The sequence below is a fragment of the Balearica regulorum genome, chromosome 2, assembly GCF_011004875.1.
Source record: "Balearica regulorum gibbericeps isolate bBalReg1 chromosome 2, bBalReg1.pri, whole genome shotgun sequence".
Lineage (NCBI taxonomy): Eukaryota > Metazoa > Chordata > Aves > Gruiformes > Gruidae > Balearica > Balearica regulorum.
The window spans coordinates 43977804-43997440 of NC_046185.1; the positions used below are offsets into that span (position 1 = coordinate 43977804).

At 36.7% G+C, this 19637-nt stretch overlaps 1 protein-coding gene across 3 annotated transcripts in view; it reads left to right on the plus strand.

Moving 5' to 3' along the window:
* RB1CC1 (RB1 inducible coiled-coil 1) overlaps positions 1 to 19637 on the plus strand; it is a 77988-nt gene that overhangs the window by 8236 nt on the left and 50115 nt on the right. For 2 of the 3 annotated variants that reach the window (XM_075744096.1, XM_075744097.1), the window contains exons 2-5: positions 4815 to 4933; positions 6962 to 7089; positions 9623 to 9749; positions 9999 to 10169. In XM_075744096.1, coding sequence (XP_075600211.1) covers positions 7019 to 7089; positions 9623 to 9749; positions 9999 to 10169 — 369 coding nt within the window. In that variant the 5' untranslated portion in view covers positions 4815 to 4933; positions 6962 to 7018. Of the gene's footprint in view, positions 1 to 4814; positions 4934 to 6961; positions 7090 to 9622; positions 9750 to 9993; positions 10170 to 19637 lie in introns of those variants that run through there. The other variant, XM_075744098.1, reaches the window with a different exon arrangement.

Consider the following 19637-nt stretch of genomic DNA (forward strand, 5'->3'; position numbering starts at 1 on the left):
ATAGGATCTCCACTTGGAGTAACAAGTATCTCGGTGATTAGATGTGGTTTTAGGGTTAAATTTATTCCAGAGGACTGGGGGATGAAATTATTCTCTGCAACTGGGTCAAGAGAAGCCCTAGTATTTATTCATCACATAGCTTAGGATTATTTTTCTTAAAGTCTTACTTTAAGTTTAAGTGTCTTTTAAAGCATGTTTCCTTTCAACACTGGGTTGTCCAGATAAGGGTAGGCATTTGCATTGTATTTTAGAAACTAAGCCATTTCTGTTGCTAAAAGCATTAGTAAAGAATGCGTGCCCTCATAATGAGGTCATTTGGTCTGTTCTTCTGGTGGTGGTAGTAGTCTTCTGCAAAATTAAGATATTTCTGGTTAGATGCATTGGTTGCAGCATCGAAGAATGCTCCTTGAAGTCTGCTTTTAGAGATGATCTTACAACTAACATGAAGGAAAGTGTTTGTTTCCTTAAATTCAGTTCAAATCTTTAAGTTCGTTTTCCTTTGATAGTAGGAAATATGTGATCTAAAATCTTCTGTTTATGAGGTGAGGTGTGCAAGTTAGAGCAAGAGAGCATTTTTTGAGAAGGACACCTAAAAAGCAGAGGCAAGAGGTAGAAGAAAGGTTTGTAGAAGAAAGCAAATTGCATTGGAAGGAACATTCTGTGCTAGTCTTGGACCTTTGTCTTTTGTAGAGCTGCCTAAGTCAAAGTGAAACAGGAAATCCTGCTCTAACAGGAGATAAGAGAAAGGTGAAATCACAGGAATTGCAGCATCTCAAAGGCAAACCTTAAGATTTGCTATGTGGAAATGAAGCACAAATTAATGAAATGTTAATGTGCCCCAAAGTTGGCTTTCCATCTCTGGAGGTAATAAAAGTATATTCTCCTTGAGGGGAGATATTCTCCAGATGAGATTTTCATTGAATGAGGAATAGCACTTGAGTCTTTTAAGCATGTGACAGACTTGTCAGCCTTTGCCTCAGGTGAATTGACCTTTTGACAGGCAAGAATTGTGCCGTGATCTCTTCTGAGAGAAGCTTGACCCCTGTAATCAGGGGTGACATTTATGACTCCTATTGGAGGCACTGTTACCTGCAGTATAGCCTCAGCTGGTTCGCAGTAGGAGAACCTTCCTTTATTAAGAGCATACAGATGATGTTCATATGGAGCTATGTGAATGCCTAATAATTAGCAATGTGGGATTGCAGGCTTCTGAGTGATCAGTGAGGGTCTTGCCTTGCTTGGGTAGTTAAGCTAGTCTGCTTGCAGTGTTGAATCCTATCCAACCTGGAGATGTACGTGGAGGGAGAGGGGGGAAGAGTTTGGGCCTCTTGGTCCTCTATGACCTAGGAGATGAAGCTTCGGTAAGTACAGCACTTACTGTACAGATGTGCAGCAGTACTTCCCCAGGCACAAAAAGCAGAGTACCTTATACTGCTGGTGTGTTGCTGTTGTAGAAGATGGAATTTTAAACACTGGGATTAAAGGAAAACCATGGCTTTGGTATAGCTCAGTTTAAATTCCAGGGGGTTAAAGAAAAATGTGTTAATTACTTGGTTTGCTTAAGTTTGGTTTGTAATCCAGTTTATAAAGGAGGCGTGGGAAATGAGATGTCAAGAACATGTGCACAAACTTAAGTACTGGAATATTGTTGGGGAAACTTAACTTTAAAGTGAGGTTGATAAACCAAAACAGCATAAATAAATGGTGACTTCTGTCTTTGTCCTACCCTGAATGCTGTATTTCAGTGTTTGAGCTGCTGAAGTTGGAAAAAATTGTACCATGAAACAACGAAACAGTCAGAATTAGATAATGGAGTGTGGATTCTGCACTTAATAGCAGAATTGGATGGTTAATGTAGCCATAGGTCTACTTGTCGAGTGCCGTGAAACCCACGATGCCTTGTACTGTAATTATAAGAAGGAAAGGTCTGTAAACACATTCATTTCCTTCTACAGATGTAATGGTGAACGTGTTCTGAACTAAATAAGATGCATTTCAAAACTTCTAAACAACATGCATTGAAAGTACTGATCAACAGACTTCAAAAGTACTCGATTGTTGAAGATTTTATATTGGATAGGAAAAGCTTGCAATACTTTCATGAGGTAAAGCAGATGTAGTAATTGCATTGCAATGTAAACAAAATGTTAGAGTAGTGAAATAAATGTTATAACCAGCATAACGTATTTATGGCTGGTTTTGGTGTTTTCTTGGCTAATGTAACAAAATATACGTCTTCTGAATTAGTTCTGGAAGCTTTTTTTACTTTGTTATTCTTACTTTCATTTTTGTAATTTCATTCTTTTTCTTATATTCATGTCTAACCATCTTCTGTCTGCTCTGGCAACTGCTACAGAAATTTCCTCTTCAAATTTTCAGCTATGTTTTTAATTGTGTTACTGATAATTCATAGCTATTCACCATACAAGCTTCCATCCCCATAATTTGAAAGATCTAGTTTATACGATAGCATGGATCTAATGCTGCAGGTCACACAGTTCAAACAAATAATCTGGGTGGATTAGTCTTTTTGTTACAGTTTATCTGATTACATAGTTAGCAGTTGTCAAATTTTGTAATTGTTCAACTTCTATTAAAATGAATTAAAATAATTTCAGCAATGTAACACTAAAAATCTTTAAACTTGTAACAGTGTAATGCTAAAAAAGCCTGAAATTCTCTTAATGGCATGTTGAGGTAATATAAAACAGAAGAAGAATAAAATGTATGTGTTTATGGATCTATTCTATTGACGCTTGGAGCCTGACTTTCACTTCAAGCTTACGTTAAAAACTTGCATCACGGCTGATCACGGTATTCTTGAATATTTGAAACAAACTTAAAGGCTAATTTGTGATATGTAGCTGACTTTGCTTGAAAGTTTGCTGTAACCTGACTTTTGAAAGAAAAGACTTAGGCAACTATGACTGCTTTTCACACATCTCCCCCTTTAACTAATCTTGGACTTTGTTGGCCAGACTCAGCCAGATGTTGTCCAGACATGCAAGACTAGGGAGAGCTCTCAAAATTCAGTTTCTTCCAGTGTTGTGGTAACAGGCAGCTGGAGAGAGGCACTCGGCAGAGTTCCTGCTGAAGGGAGGGCTGCAGCCTGCCTTTATTGGCACCAGTGAATCTGCAGGAAGGCTTGGTGTAAAAGACATGTATTCTCTGAAATCCTGTTTCACATGATTCCTCTGTTCCTGGAAGTACCCACTGAAATTTGTGGCAAGCTTGGGAGTGTGTGAATTCTTTTTTTTTTTTTTTTCTTTAAATAGTAACCTAGAGACCATACAAATTCGTCCTGCTTGTGTGAGTGTAGTTCTGTTCCCCCAAGATTGTTGAAATGTTGGGTGGAAGAAACAACACTTGTTTTTTTGACTTCTTAATGGTTGCAAAGGAATTAAAACAGAGATTATAATGTTGTGATCCTACTTTGTGGCAGAAGTGTTTCAGTAGTTTCTTGTTATTCATGTTAGTGCATTGCTTTGATCTGAAGCAAATATTCATAAATTTTTCTGAAATACAGTTACTGACTGCTGATAGCTAAACTGGAAAAGGGCACTCTCAGTTGCTGGTTTTCCAGTGGTGGTACTTTAAATGCATTGCTTTTCTCCCTTTTGTTGCACCTTTGCTTCTGACAGGGTGACGTGTGTGCATTTTGCATAGGAGGAAAGAGGGAGTGGACAGGAGGAAGGAAGATAATAGCTCAAATAATGGCCTAACCAAGTGCCATCTGTTCCATTCACGTAAAAATACGTATAATACGTGTGTAATTTTTTTCCTTTATCATAAGATTTTCAAACCTCGGATAAAGTGTTTTTGATTTACTGTTAGTAGCACCAGTTGTATAAAATGATTTACACATTCTAATGGTTTTCAGGCTTCAGCAAACCTATTTTTAGTAATGGATTATCACCCTTTATAGTGCCTGATCATCTTCTCAGAAAGCTTGCTAGGTCATTAACATGATAGAAATAATGTTTGTTTGCAGTTGGGAGTTTGATTGTGCACTTGCTTGACTGCCTTGAGCCCAGCTGCTCATCACCACCTTCCTTGCCAAGGGCTACTCCTCCTTTGGTACTGCTACTTATCTGACAACAGTTATCATGAACTAGGTTAGCCTGAAAAGACCATCTTTGCTGATTTGGCTCATTTTGTTTGTTGTAGTTTCCATTGTATTTTAAACAGCAGCTCTGGGAGAAGATGGGCCTGGCAAGGATGCCAGTGACAAGCAGCTGGGAATGGCAACAGCTTCAGTTTATTTAAAAACGAACCCCAAAACTAACAAATGTTTTGAAAGTAGGTGAATGGCTTAACATGCAAGGTTACTGTGCTTCAGGTAGGGAAGGTGATGCTGATCGGCTGGATACAGCTGCAGGATAAGGCTATTCATTCAACAGCAGTAGCATGTGTGCCTTTTTACACTGGATTTTCTTAAGATAAATTGCATTTTGTAAGGACTTTATCTGTTGCTCTTAGCATCATCACATCAGCCTTCTGCACCAGTTCTGAAAAATGCTTTCAGTTAATGGAAATACAAGCAGTTTTTCTTAGTGAACTAAATTTGCCTCCTTGTAAATACTGAAGAATATCACTAACGGTTATTTTAAACTACATTTATGGGCAAAAATACTCAGCTGTGTAGCAGTTTTGAGCAGACTTGTAGCTGGATAGCATTGTTAATTAAAAAAATACTGCTACATAATTTTTCTTGCTGACGTTGGATACACCGATTTCTGGGTTAGATGCAATGATAATTGTAAAATCTTGACATTTTAACACCTGTAATTGCATTCTGTATCTTTTCTTTGCAGATCTTCTCTGGCTTTGAACAGCCATGCTACTCTGTTGCCAAAAATCAAGTAAAGCAAATGCGCGCATTTATTCTCCTCTTGAATTTGAAGAAGGTGGTAGCTTAGTATAGTGCCTGAAGGTAATTCTTTCTTTGCTTGAAGTTAAAAAGTTTGAGACTGCTGATGCATGTGTGGCCAATGCTGTCGTAAATATTTTTGATCTTGATAATGTTTTTTCTTTCCATGTTTTAGTTAGCTTTAGTGTTAAGGTATGGAGGGGGAAATGTTGATTAAAATTTCACTTCGTGTACGCGAGGCTTCTGAACAGATTCTCTCTTAAATGTCTCTTCAGCTTGGAAAGTAATGTTTATATGAAAACTAGATACTATACAAACCCTTTGCTCTGCTTAGGTGGAAAAGAGCTTTTTTTTTCAGTGGGTGCACCATGGTGCTTGCTTTAAGCATTGTATTATTTAACACATATGTTTCTAATTCTACCTGGACTACTGTCACAAATACACCCTTTGTGAAAAGAGATCTCTCTGTATGATTAATTCTGAAACCTAGGCCAAATAATTTAGTAATAAATTATTACTAGCTTGTTCTTGGTGTTTGGTGTTTTTTGTCTATTTAATAACTTTGTTTACAGAGTATATTCTTCTTTTTCCAATATAAGTTAGAACTGGTGCCACTGAGTACACTAGAGTTCAAGTGTAAGGACAACAAAAATCATTTCCGATCAAATTATTTAACTGGAGGTTTTTTTATTCAGTATGGTTCTGTTTCTGAAGCCTTGTGAAAATGCATGTTTTGACTAGTTTATGTACATTAATGCATGTGTAAATGTGTAAATACATTTATGTACAATTAATGCTTGAAAAGTGTGTGGAAAACCACTTTCTTGAAAGAAAGCTCTTTTGACTTTCTGTAATTATTATTCTGGTAGAATATTTCCCCCTTCCCCATTTTAATGGTGTTTAGTTATTTTTCTCTATTGTTTGTCAGTTTTTCTCTGTGGCAAAGAGTTAAATGCAAATTCAGACTAATTTTAGAATAGCTGTGTAGACATTGTGTGTGTATCCTGTTCATATTTCAGGGAAAGAGAGGCTACTTATTTCCTGTGAAGTAATTTAATCCAAAAAAAGTCATTTTTACAATGATCTAAGAATATTGCTGAGTGGCTAAAACTTCTACAGTTTAACACTTCATAACTACTTCCATATGAAAAAAAATTCAGGTTATTAGTGACTGAAGTGCTAGAGTACTTCTGCAGCAGCTTTATCAGTGTGGAGGAAATTACTCATAAATGTCTGAGCTCCTGTGGAGGAGAAGAGAAAAAGCCTCAGAAGTACAGAGTATTTCAGTGATAAAATCTCAGAGTAGATCTGAATGTTTTACAAAGCAGTTCAATGTTTTTCATCTATGTACACTGGAAAAACATTTGCATATAGTCACTTATCCAGAAGCTTGTAGGGCACAGGACTGAAAATGTGTCCATTGTGTCGGACTGGACTTTCTTGATTACTACATATTTGTTATTAGTGATGAAGAAAGTAGCTACAGATTTGGCTAGTGCTGAAAACAGAGGAAAATATTTTTGAAACTATTATTTAATTATGGAGAGATACAAAAAGAAAGATCTACATAATCTTAGCTATTTTTAATTTTTATTTTTTGCTAATGCTTCCATATGTGTGAGTGGAAAAAAACCCAAACAACTATGGATAGGGATAGTAGTGAGCAGATAGACTTTGTAGCTGTTGAGGAATTAATACTTACAGCATAGGTCATGCTCCTGTCTGTAAAATCTAGAAAAGTTTTCTGGAAATGTTTCTGGGGCTTTAAAAATGCATTTCCTAATTGAGAGAAGCCAGGTAATGATCTGAGATGGTGGCCTCTGCAACTGAAAGTTGTCTTCTTGCTCTCATTTCTCTCTCTCTATTTTCTCTCTGTTCATGTGTTCTCCTAACCATCTGCATATGTGGAGGCTTACCTTGCCCATGTTTCTGGTCAGAGGAGCATCTGTATGTTTAGTAATGGATAAAGAACTGTGGAGTATGACAGCTGATGTATTCACTCACTGTATATCTAAAAGCATTTTTTCAAAAGCACGTACATGTCTTTTTTGTAACTTATACTTGAAACTGACATTTGAAAATTTTTTTCAGTCTCTAAATGGTTTTAGCAGTGGAAGTTATAAACTTCAGAGACCTAAAGAAGTCATCATGAAGCTATATGTATTTCTGGTCAACACTGGAACTACCCTTACCTTTGACACCGAACTTGCAGTACAAAAGTAAGAAAGTAAATTAATTGCATATTGTTTGTTCTTTTAAAATAAAAAAAAAAAAAAAAAAGACTGTATATACTGTTTGTATACTGAGTTCTGGAGAGATGATACTCAGTTGTTTTTTAGTATGTCCATGTAGTTATCTTCTAGGTATTCATGTATTTGAGTGAACTTTGGAGTTGTTTTGGATTAGTTTTCAATGCCTTGCAGATGGTTGTGTTTGAGGTCCCATGAAAGAGTGGAGAGGTGTCACTGGGGCAGTGACAGAGGATGTTCTGCTCGTAGCGGAGTCTGGTGTTGTTTGGTGGTTTTTGGAAAAACTGTCAGAATGACTTCTGATCTTCTGTGACCTTGCATTGGGTACCATTTTTATTTAGGATTCCTCTGTAAAAGGTTTATTTTTTACTGACTGGCGTAGAAGAAATTCTACAGATTGCTTTTCTCCTGGCAGTGTATACTTATCCTGAAGAAAATGTGCGCTCTAATTATTTTTAGATTGGATGCTTAAGAACTATCATACAGGTTTTTGCCTCATGTCCACCATAGGTAAAAGTTGGTTCTGTCCTATGTTGTAAGTCTCCAAAACACTTTACAGCATTTTATGTGTAAAACACAACTTCAGAACTCCCAAGTGCCTGAAACATGAGCAGTGTTACAGAATTACAGTTAAGTCCCAACAACTTTGCTATTTGTATATTTTTTTTTTTTTCCACTGCACATTAAAAGCCTCTTGGAAATGTAAAGATGCTTTTAGAGAGGTCTAGGTATACTGGATGTATTGTATCGTTTTCCCTTGTTCTTATGCAGGGCTCTGATCTAATAAGTAAATCGTGTCTAATATCACGATAGCCCATGCACCTTGGAGCTAGCAAGAGCCAAGCTTACCTGCTGTCTTCATATTCTGTCAGTGATGAACGAGTTGCAAGTAATTGTGCTTGAAAGACTTCTGCCGTGGATTTTGTGCTTGAAAGACTTCTGCCGTGGATTTTGTGCTCAAATCCATTGTTTGCTTTTTCCTGAATTCCTGTTTGTAATTTTCATGACTAAACAAGTGAATTTGGATTTTGAAATGTTTTAGGGCCTGCCCTTCCTCAGTGTCCACACTGAGTGGTTTGGTGTGCTCTTCTGCAAAGCCCACTGACACTCAGGGTATTATTGAGCATGAAATAGTGTTCATCTCAGCCATACTGAATCTACTAGGTCATTTGCAGATGTGTCAGCACCCCTGTGTACTCTCCTGTACATTGAGACATTCTGTTTCTAAGTCATGGTGGTGAGGTACAGCATCTGAACTGCCAGATCAGGCACCTAATAGTCTGGTATGGGACGACTTTTTGATCAGTTGGATAGTTCTTTGAGAAGGAAGCTTTCCAACTGGTGAACCACACAAAACCTAAGATTCTTCAGTTGAACAGTTTAACTTCTTATACTGTACAGCTGTATATATAGACGTGCTTTTTCTAGCAATACTAACTTTCTTGGGTTCTTTGCCTGTCTCCTTGTATGTAGACAGGCCAAGGTATTTTGCCAAAGACTATGGAGATAATAGGTGAATGCTTACTGTAACGCAGCTAGTGAATACAAGCTTGTGCTCGTGAGGTGTTTGTAGTGAATTCATGATGCCATATTGGTTCAAGGTTATTTTAGATAAATTATCTTTATTTTTCAGTACCATATAGCCAGTAACATTATTATACTTCTTGCCAGTTATATCAAAATCATTGGTGCTTATATTGATTATTCACTTGATACTCTGAAGCTTTTTAATACATTTGCAGAGGCATTACCCCAGTGTGTTATAATTTGGGTCAGTTACTGTACCATATTAGTAAATTCTTGTTTAATTTGCTGTTTGCCTGTGTCTTCAAGACAAAGTCTAGAAATGGTTAAAATAAGCAGTAACATGAAGATGTCATCACCCAGAATTAAAGGTATGAGGATGATGAATGCAAACAGGTTTTTTTTATAGTTTCTGCATTAAAAGTGTCTGTAATGTTTATATTAATTTGTTGCATATATGTGGATTGTTTAATTTCCTGTTATTAAGTGCTATACTGCACTTCGTGTACAGTAAATCAGAGTTGATTAGGTGAAATTTTGCTTACGTTGTGCATGATGAAGTGTTAATACTCTTGTCATTGTCTTCTAGGGTTTCAGTGACTCAGCTGTTTGTTCATAAAGTATATATTCAAAGAACATAATATGACTTTTACAGTTATTATCCTAAATGCTTGGTGTGATGTAATCCAGAATTTCAGCATGTTATCAGATCTTCTTGGAAAAAGATGGCTGATGAGTTACCAGCAATGCAGAGGCTGTCTTCTTTTAGCTGATAGCTTATTAGCTGGATATCCAGAGTGCAACACATTACAGCACTTATGAAACTTAGAAATATGTCATTGTGCAGAACAAAAAGTTATAGTTTTTTAAAAAGTTATGCTTTGACACAGACAAGTCACCTGTCTCTATTACAGGAATATGTAAAATTAGAGCCACAGATATGCTGATAGTGTCACCTTCTCTTACCATTTTTTTCTAGTGTGGCTGATCTGAAACATGCAATTCAAACAAAATACAAGATTGCCATTCAGCACCAAGTACTGGTTGTCAATGGAGGAGAGTGTATGGCACCAGACAGAAGAGTCTGTAGTTACAGTGCTGGAACAGTAAGTGCATGCTGCATTCTTCATCTAAACTGTCATTTAAGGGGAAAGAAAAAGATATTTTACTAAAGGATTTTTCTGTAATGTATTGTTTGCTGGATTGCTTTGAGAAACAGATGTTTTTGTATTCAGCTTAGCCATTTAGATTTTAACAAGTTCTTGAGACATGTTGCCTACATGATGAAATAATTAGTGACTGAACAGTATGTTGCTGTTATTGAGTGTTTGGTTTCATTTTCTTTTTGAGTGTAGGACACCAACCCAATTTTTTTATTCAACAAAGAAATGATCTTGTGTGAACGTCCACCAGCTATCCCCAAAACCACATTTTCAGCAGAGAATGAGATGGAATTAAAAGTAGAAGAATCTCTCATGATGCCTGCAGTGTTTCATACAGTAGCATCACGGACACAGCTTGCTGTGGTAAGTAAATTCTTACTGTACTTGCACACCAAAGGAAAATAATCTTTTTGTACATCAGAGGGGAAGCTTGGTACAAATTATGAAATAGTTTGTTCAAAAGACAGTAAGAATGGCATGTTAATGGTGATGTATTCTTCAGAGCCTTTGTCTTAAAGTTTCAAGGTAGGTATTGGAAATGTGCTTCTTCAGTGTGTTCAAATCTTCCTTCAAAAGCATATCGTAACACAGCTTTATGGATGCATATGTTTACAGCTTTTGCAAAATAATAGCAATCTGGTTGCTTTGGACCCATGCTTTAATGTTGTGCCTTATTTTCAGTGTCTTCACTCTGCCTCAACCTGAAAACAGAAAACTTTGTTGCTTTGGAAATAATGTTAACCCAAGTAGAAAATTAGCAGTATAATTTTTAAAAACACCTTGACAAGTTTCTGTTTCATCTTGTATGTCTAAACAACTGGTGAGGAATTAATAAAATTAAACTTTCCTTTTCTAAAATTCAGGTCTTTTATCATTGAGTGCTGGCTTTTACTTACATAGAAAGCAAATGTGTCAGAATTCCAATTTGATTACTTCTGTATTATTTTGATAGGGGGAACTAGTTGCCCACAACATGGTCAGTAAGATAGCAAGTCTGCATGTAGTAGGAATGGCTGCGTGTTCAAGTGACATAGTGCATTCAGTAGCTGGACTAATGGTTTGTCTTCATGTTACAAAATACTGCCCTCACATTATTTAAACTTCCAGTGGCTGGGAATGGGGGAATGATTATATGTACCACTTAGCACAAGATGAATAATAATATATGTTTTTAGCATGTTGTCTGGGTTATAAAGTTTCTTAGTTTCAGTAACAACTTTAATACAGTCCAAAAGAATATTTAGCACTTGAAGTGGCTAGTTTTTAATACTGTACAGCTGAATTCAGAAGAAAGTGCTAAGTCTCGCATATAGTACAGTGGTTTTTGATCCCCCCACTTGGCCTCCTGACCTGTCAGGAGGGAGAAAGTTAGCCTGAATAATCTGACCTTGACATACTGTCTGATTTAAGGCAAGGATTGAGTCCAGCAGACTCTCTTCCTCTTTTCACCACCTGTTGACAGTTACTGCTGACTTAGTAAATAGGACCTTGAGTTATTAGGGATCTGTGAATCATATGACTGTCATATGGGGAAGAGTGGATTTCGATGTGAATTCAGCTAGGGAGTGGGAGGTTTTCATTTGTGCTCCTTGAAGAGTGTGAGGCTTCTGGTTTTAGCAGCTGAAACTGAAAGTGCTTTAAACCATTTTTTGTGAGGTGTTAAGAGGATCTTATAAAAGTCAGCAAGACTGATATCTGTTAAATACTTGACATATGGATTGATTTGATATGAAAGGAGGGCTGTAGTAATTACATGGTCTTTGTGTTTCTGTTTTACTTAGGGTAATGGAAGAGAAAGGTGGTGATACGCAGTCTCACATGTCTCATTGTTGATATTTTACCTTCTTTCTTCATCCCATCTCTGACTTTGTGGTCCTGAAGATTCTTAATTTTTGTTTTAGTCTGGTGAAGTTAGTATATCCTGATAGAACATATTTAATTCCTCTGGAGTTAGCTTTTTATATTCCAGGAGTTTTATAAAAAATACTCCTACTTAGACTTTAAAATAATTGTTAGTGCTACCTTCTTTTCGGCCTTGATTCTAAAGGATGTATTAATATGCAGAGCAATCAAGTTTATTGCAGTGTTTCTGCTTCCAAATTAATTATTTGGATCTTTACTGGCTTGTTCTGGTGGCAGGCCTTCTGTAAGGGAAACCCGTATTTCAGAAATACTCTTAAAAGTCTCTGTGTGGAGGACAGCTTTTATTGGCCAAGTGGAGCTATACCATTTAGCTAGAGACTGAAAAGTTTAGGTAAAGAGAGTGGTCCTGAGCTGATTGGCAAGAAGAAAATGAGTCTTTCCATACTTTATGGCACCTATTAATATTATTACATGATGGGGGAAGGAATTTAGTATTGACGTGGTTTAGCCCCAGCCGGTAGCTAAGTGCCATGCGCCGCTCGCTCACCGCTCGCTCACCCCTCCCCCGGCGGGATGTGGAGGAGAACGGAAAAACAACGGCAAAGCCTCGAGGGTTGGGATAAGGACAGTTTACTGGGACAGCAAGGGAGAGGGAAACAATCAACAGCAGTGCTGATAACAGATAGTAACAGTGGGTGATAACAGAGAACGATTTACCGATCTGACTACTGACCGGACGCTAGACCGGTCCCGGAGCCACGCGGAGCCCGCCCCTGCCTGACTAGCCCCCTTTTATGGGGACCATGACGTCACATGGTATGGAATAGCCCCCGGCCAGCTTGGCTCACCTGTCCTGGCTCCTTGTGAAATTAACTCAATCCTTGCCAGAACCAGGACAAGTACTTAAAGGTCTTTAAACATGGATCTAAGTAGAACGGAGATTTTATTTTTAGCCTTCAGATTTATCTTGAAAAAAATTATTCTTTGTTCCCCACTTCTTCCAGTTCTTCCCTGCTTGTAAAAGGGCTACAGTAATAGTAGATTCTTATGTGGAAAAACTTGCGAATTTATTTAAAGACCAAGGAGTTAGTAATATTCTTAAATCCGATATGCCTTTATACCCACCGTTAATTTTATCCAAAATTCTAAATCTTTTGAAACCACAGGTTCTGTGTTAGGCTGTGGAAAGGTATTGGGTACTTCTTTGGGAGTTCAGGGCGATGATGAAACCATTGCTTATGGTGGGAGATTAGTAAATGGGCTATCATTACTTTAGATGTACCAAGGCGTGAAAACTGTATAAAGGAGTATTGCAGTATTGTACTAAAGTAGTTTTTCACCATGCTTGTTGAGGCATGGTGGATAGTAATTCAGAAGAAACTGAGGGAGGACTGGGAATGTGTTTGGACATTAATCTTTTTCAAGGTTCACCATAAACCTCTTGGCTGGGAGGAACAGGGAACATGGGATATTAATCCATCTCAAAATTGGTTAAGATCTGGGAAGAGCTAGAAAGGCTCTAAACCTCTGTAGCTGTGAGATTGATGCATCCAAAGCCACACTGAGAGTACTGTATGGGAGGCTTCCTGCAAAGTAGGCATGAAAAAAATCTACCTTATGATCCAAGTTTTGTCTTTATTAAGTTTAGAGAGACAGTAGCCTGCTTTACCAGAAAAGCAGAGTGGGCAGTACTTGATGGAGTGTGTTTGCATGTTGTAATTATTTAGAGCAATTTAATTAATGAAACTTAATTAATATTTAGTACTATTACATGATTGTAACTTTTATTTTCCTAATATAAAACATTTTAATCTAAATCATTGCTCCTGATAGAAAGTCTTACCTATTCTTGTCAACAATAAGAATCAATGATGTATAACTATGAAAAAGTAGAGGGGAATATTTGATAGCTACTAGTTTGTTTAATTTGGTACCTATTCTGCCCAGAGGATATACAGTATGATTTTTAAAATCAGACTTGATATGAAACTGTAAACAGCACATGAAATAGTAAAAAGTGTGTAAAAGATGGCTGCTAACTTATTGTGCAAGAGCTCTGGGTGATCTCTAGTACCTCGTGTCCTATGTCTACTTTAGTAATAGCAAACTTCTTGTGTAGAAGATTATGAATACTTCAGGGTGTGAAGGCTTTTATTTCTGTCTTTTGTCTCGCTCTTTTTAAGCCTGCCTGGAAACAGTTGAATTTAAAGTTTTTTGGCATCTGTGACTTGGCAACTATGCTGTAGAATTGTATGAAAGGTGGTGGGTTGTGGGGGGTTTTTGTTTGTTTGGTGGTTTTTTTGGGGTTTTTTTACCTTACCTTATTTTTACTGTGGAGAAAAGTGAACAGATATTTCTGATTCATTTTTTCTGATCCATACTTTGTATACAATGGTACATGGCCTTTAACTTTTTTCCCACAATAACAGGTAGTTCTAGATTCTCCTTTAACAGGTATTTTTGTTAATCCATGCCTTTATTTCCACTCCATTAGTTTTTGCCTGTATAAAGCTGACCATTATTGATTTAAATTCTATTTTTGCTTTCTGCATTTTTTCCCATAATTTTCTTAGATCCTTAGTTACTATACATGTATAAACAAAAGTAATCTTTTGGTTCACAGTGGAGTCCCTGGCATTCTAAGAACCTTTTGGCCATATATGTATGCGATACGTAAAAGCAGCCTTTTTTTTTTTTCTTTTCCCAATTGAAACTAATTTTATGAGCTTATATGTAGCCATTTTTAGGTTTTAAAACCTCCTAAGTAAAAAGTATTCCTGTGAGAAACTTACTACCTTCTGTTTGGTTTTCCACTGTACTGTGATTATCATATCAAGATACCCCATTTTTTTCTTTTTGCTTTCATGATTTTAACGTCTATACAGATTTTCTGAAGTTCCTTTGATTACATGAGATCTCATTATGTAGATAGAATTCGGAGTCTAAAGACTTGATAGCTTGATAGAAGCTATGTCTGTTACCTTAACTTGTTTCTTTACCAATTAGTCTGAAATTCTTGCCATAGGTTTTGTCATATATGACACAATGTCTTTGTCTTACAAACTTTTTTATTAGATCCTTTTTGGTCAGTGTTTGTTGCATCTACTAACTGGCTTTTAAATCTTGATTAAAGCAATTTTCTAAGCTTATTTTCATCTTATGTCCCAGTGTCCTGGTTTACCTTTTGACTGAAAAATTAATCTTTGAGATGTCTGTGCCTAAAGGGTTACAGCTTGCCTTTTTACAGCTAGCCTAATTTCCCACTTCTCTTCCAGTTCAGCAGTTTTGGCCTTGAGCTGCAGTATGTGGACAATGAGGTGCACAGTGTTTACAAATAGTTACATACACACCAGTTTAGGAGAAGACAAGCTGTTCTCTATGCAGCACACTGTGCAATAAACTATGTCCTGTGAATGCTGTCTAATCTTGTGGTCTTTTAACACCACTGCTTAAAATAATTTCTGGTAGCTTAGCTTTTAGAAAGGGTTTTTTTGGTTGTTTTTTTGTTTGTTTGTTTTGGGGTTTTTTTGTTGGTTTTTTTTTTTTAGTGATATAACTGAAGTTCTAATATCGTTTGTCCCAGAATAAGGATATTGGAAACTTAGACTTCTTGTTAGTGGATATGTTTCAGATTTCATGTGATACTGTTGCTGTCATCATCAAACTGTCAATTCTGGTCAGTTTTCTTTGAGAAATGGGAATAAGGATGAGAAACTGTGGTCGTTTCATTTGATTGCCTAAACCCTTGGCTGCAGTCATAGTACCTAGATCATTCTTGGTTTAGTTCCAAATGCTTCATAATACTTAAGGCAAAAAGTATAGTCATGCTTACTGAAAGCTGTGTATCTGCTATTTAGAAAAATACTTTTTCACTTCTACTAGAAAGCTGTTTTGAGACCCTCTGGAAAAGAGTTACTTTAAAATTTTATGTTCTTTAAGCTGTAATGATTGCAACAGTTGTGTAACTAAACTGCTGCTATTCATGCCTTTTGGCTAAATTATTAGTCTAATAGCCAGATGTACTTCTAGCTTCTCCACAAAAGTCTAGACTTCTTTGTAACTTAGATTAGCGATCAATCTCATAAACTTTTAAAGTAATAAAGCTGGGTGGGGTTACAATGGAGTAGGTCTTAGTATGGTATGCTAAAAGATACAGCATTTGTTTTGGTTGGCCTTTGTAACCAGAACTGTTAGATCAAGCTTTTAGAAAATTCAGCAGGAGAAAAAGATTTGGGTGGCTTGGAATCAAGCTGGTAGAAGTTATCACTTACCCTGTACCATGGTTTGATTCCCTGGCTGTGGTGGTTTATGTTAGCTTCTCAGTATTTTTTGGTGTTAAATTCTGTGATTTGATTTCTCCTAGCCTGCTTTTAATGTCGGAGCGAAGCGCTAGTGAAGAAAAAGACTAAAGAACAAGTCATTAAGCTATGGCTTACAGAATCACTTGTTCTGTATAGTGCAGATGAAATAAGTACTTTCTGAGTATGTAATAGGTTGTGAACTGTGTGGACAAATGTCCAAAGGATGCAGTCACCAAAAATGACCAATACTAAAGGAGAATGGAATAATCAGCTGTCTAATGAAAGAGAAATTGCCATGAAATGTTAGTCTTCCTCACAGTGAAGTTAAGCGTTCCAATTACAGGTTTTAAAAGCTGAAATCTTGAAATGGTTAGTCTAGTAGTTTTATTGATGTTTTAGTTGGAGGTGTATGGTCTTGGTTACTAATTTTGGTGAGCAAGGTAATGGTTACCTTTTGTGGAAGCATTTATCTGCTGTTATACTGTATGGGCGTGTGTAATTTCACTTTCAAGGATCTTTTTTGTTGGCCTGAGGTTGATTTTTAGAGTGACTGAAACCTATGAGGAGTCCTTTTTACAGGATTTCAGGCACATGGCAATAGGGAACTTTGATGACTTGTTTCCTTTTACCACAGGGTTGTAGAGAATGGAAAGAACCCTGCATTTCCTGAGAACTTTTTTTCTTTAGAGGTAAGTCCAAAGACCACTTAAGGGAAACAGACCTTCCACAGGTTTTTTTCATTCAGATGAGCAGAATTTTGACAGTAGAATGCAAAGACAAAGTCTTGAAATTGATGGGAAACACTTTAGCAGTTAATTTCTGGTTTAGATAAAAGGTACTTTGTTGCTTCTACTGATTTTGATTGAAATGTACTAAATGGAAGTAATTAGAAGAATCGCCTAAATTTAAGTTATGGTGATTAAAGGAAATAATAATAATTCCAGTAAACATTCTATTAAAGCACCCAGCCAAAGATAAAAAAACTTTCTGGTGGGCCTGTGAATTTCCTGACAAGTTAGATATTAAAGATGCCTTTACTTACTCTTCAACATAACAGCAAATTGAGATTAGCCTGGATTTGTCTAGTCTTGTACTGGTAGTGGTGCTTCTGAAGGTCCACATTCAAGTGGTATGGTAAAACTGTCAGTGTTCTAGGTATGCTGGTATAGCTGAGTAAGATGGACGTAGCTCTACAAGGCAAATGAGGTTAATTTTTATGTTCTGTGAACCATTGGATATCTGCCAATTACCCTTGAGTGGATCTGTGAAAAATCAGTGACAAAAGCAAGCCTGTTAGACAGGCTTCATTTTCTGTGCTGGAGTTGGCAACTCTACTGAGAAGTGTTAAAACATATGTTGGATTGCAGGCCTTTATTTATATGCCTGACATAATTCAGTTTTTATACTTTATTAATTTAGCAGAGAGTGAAATAGATTGGTCTTGATCCTTCTAAAGTAGCCTGAGGAGGTCTCCCCAGAAATGTTGTCTATGGAGATGGTGAAGACCAAGCCAAATCACTTGAAGATATATTTCAGTAGCGATGGAATGGTAAGAAAGATGTATGTGTGTAGCTTTTAATTTCTTAACTACTTTTAAGCTACATGGATACTCCATGGATGCTCCAAAGGGAGCAAAAAGCTTCATCACTTCATTTTCTTGCTGCACACCCTCACATTTTGAAAGCAGGGTTGTAGGATTCATGAAACTGTTTTCTTCTTGACAGCTCCATGCAGCATTAAAAAGTAAAATAAGGTTTAACATAGTATTCGTGTTCCCTGCAGTGGTATCTGCTTGGTATAATCTAAGACTGAAACAGTTCTGATAGGTGGACAAATAGTTATTCCATGTGGTTTGAACTTTGTTTGAACCATCTGCTTGGACCACCTGAATTCAGAGTAATATTCCTTCCTATTTGGACGTAATGAGCTTATTTCATGATACTGCCTAAGGAACCAGTATCAAAAGCAGTACTGCTTGCCCCCCACCACCCAGGGAGAACTTCTTTGGTACTTGGGATACACATGTAAAAATAACTTTGGGAGGATGATAATATGGAATATATGGACTGTTGTAATATCTTGCATACGTGCCCTGAAACAGTCATGTCTCTCTTTAGTTGTACAACTTGTAGTGTATTAGCTTGCAGGTAACTTTGAAAATGTGTTATTTGAAAACAACTTAGCTATGTTTTCAGGCTGATGAATTTTGAGTTTAATGTTAGTTCTGTTTGAGCTCTAAATAGTTCAGAAAAAATCTTTTGTCTCTCAGTATCGAGCTACAGCTCCTCTGGCAATGAATAGCTGGTTGAATACTTAAATGACATTGGGATATTTTTATTTTTATATAACAGTTCCTTTGGGCATGTCTCTGTTATTTGACAGATCCTGATGCTTGTTAGAATGCCCTTCTGTTACATGGTTTCTAAAAAATAAAGCGATATTAATTTGCCACTCTGGAAAATACAGTTGTTTACTCTCACTCTTCTAGGAGTCAGACTACTGGGACACAAACTTCTGGTTTGGTTAAAGTTGTGTAAATCACCACAGGTTAGACTCCTAGATGCAGAGTGTCAGTGCTGGTCATCAGTAGTGTAACAAGTGGTCTCAATTGTAATGATTTTTTTTTTTCTACTAAAACTAGTTAACTTGTGACTTCTGTTTTGTGTTTGAAAGTGTTTTGCTGAGGAAACAACCTTGTTAAAACTAAAATCTTAAATTGACAACACTTAGATTCTCAAGGGAGCATCAAGAATGACATGTAATAAAGCTTCATAGGATAACACTAACTTGTAACTTTTGATTTCCATTGTGAACACAATAAATTAACATAGCTAAAAAAGCAAACGCTGGCCACTAGTTACGAGCATGTCTCAGGATAGATCTGGTCATATCAAGCCTAGTGTATACATCTCCTTATTACACATTTGAGCTGTGCAATGGTAAGTGATTTGTCCAAAGGAAAGTAGAACTAACAAAAGCCTCTGCTCAGGGCTTTTAAAGAAACATTTTTGTTTGAAGGTTAGAGAAGTTCGGTCTTTACCCGGTAACCTGTAATACTCACTTGAAGGAACTGCATAAAAAGACTGTATGATCAGTTTTGATTTTGTAGATGGCTTATATTGTTGTAGTCTTCAAACTCATGTGTGCTTCTGCATATGCTCTCACTTCTGGAATTGTTGCTAGTAGTTTGGTTGACTTTGGGAAGAGAACAGTGTTTGTAAGTTGAAAATAAAATGCTTGTGTATATTCCCAGGATATAAGTTAAAACACAATGAGAACATTCAGTTACCTTTTCAGCTTCATATTTTGGGTGTATTTTTTAGTATACCTTAAGATAAAACAGCCTGTTCTTTTGGCTCTTAATATAATAATTGAGGAAGCAGTAATTCTGTGTTTTTATATGCTATGGAATTTGCCTGTAACTTGTATACAAAGTGAATTGAAGAAAATAATAAAAAATGGATCAAGTTGTCAATGTTGCATCAGTCAGCTTATGAGAATTTAAATTGTATAGATGAACTGGAGATAGTATGAAGAAAAGGAGTTGCAGATTTCAGCACTCTCTGGATGCTGCCCCAGTTGTATTATCAGTTAATTTTGACTTAGGAAGTGAGAGCTCATGCAGCAAATAAAATAACTCTTCTTTTCAAACTGGAAATCCTTATTC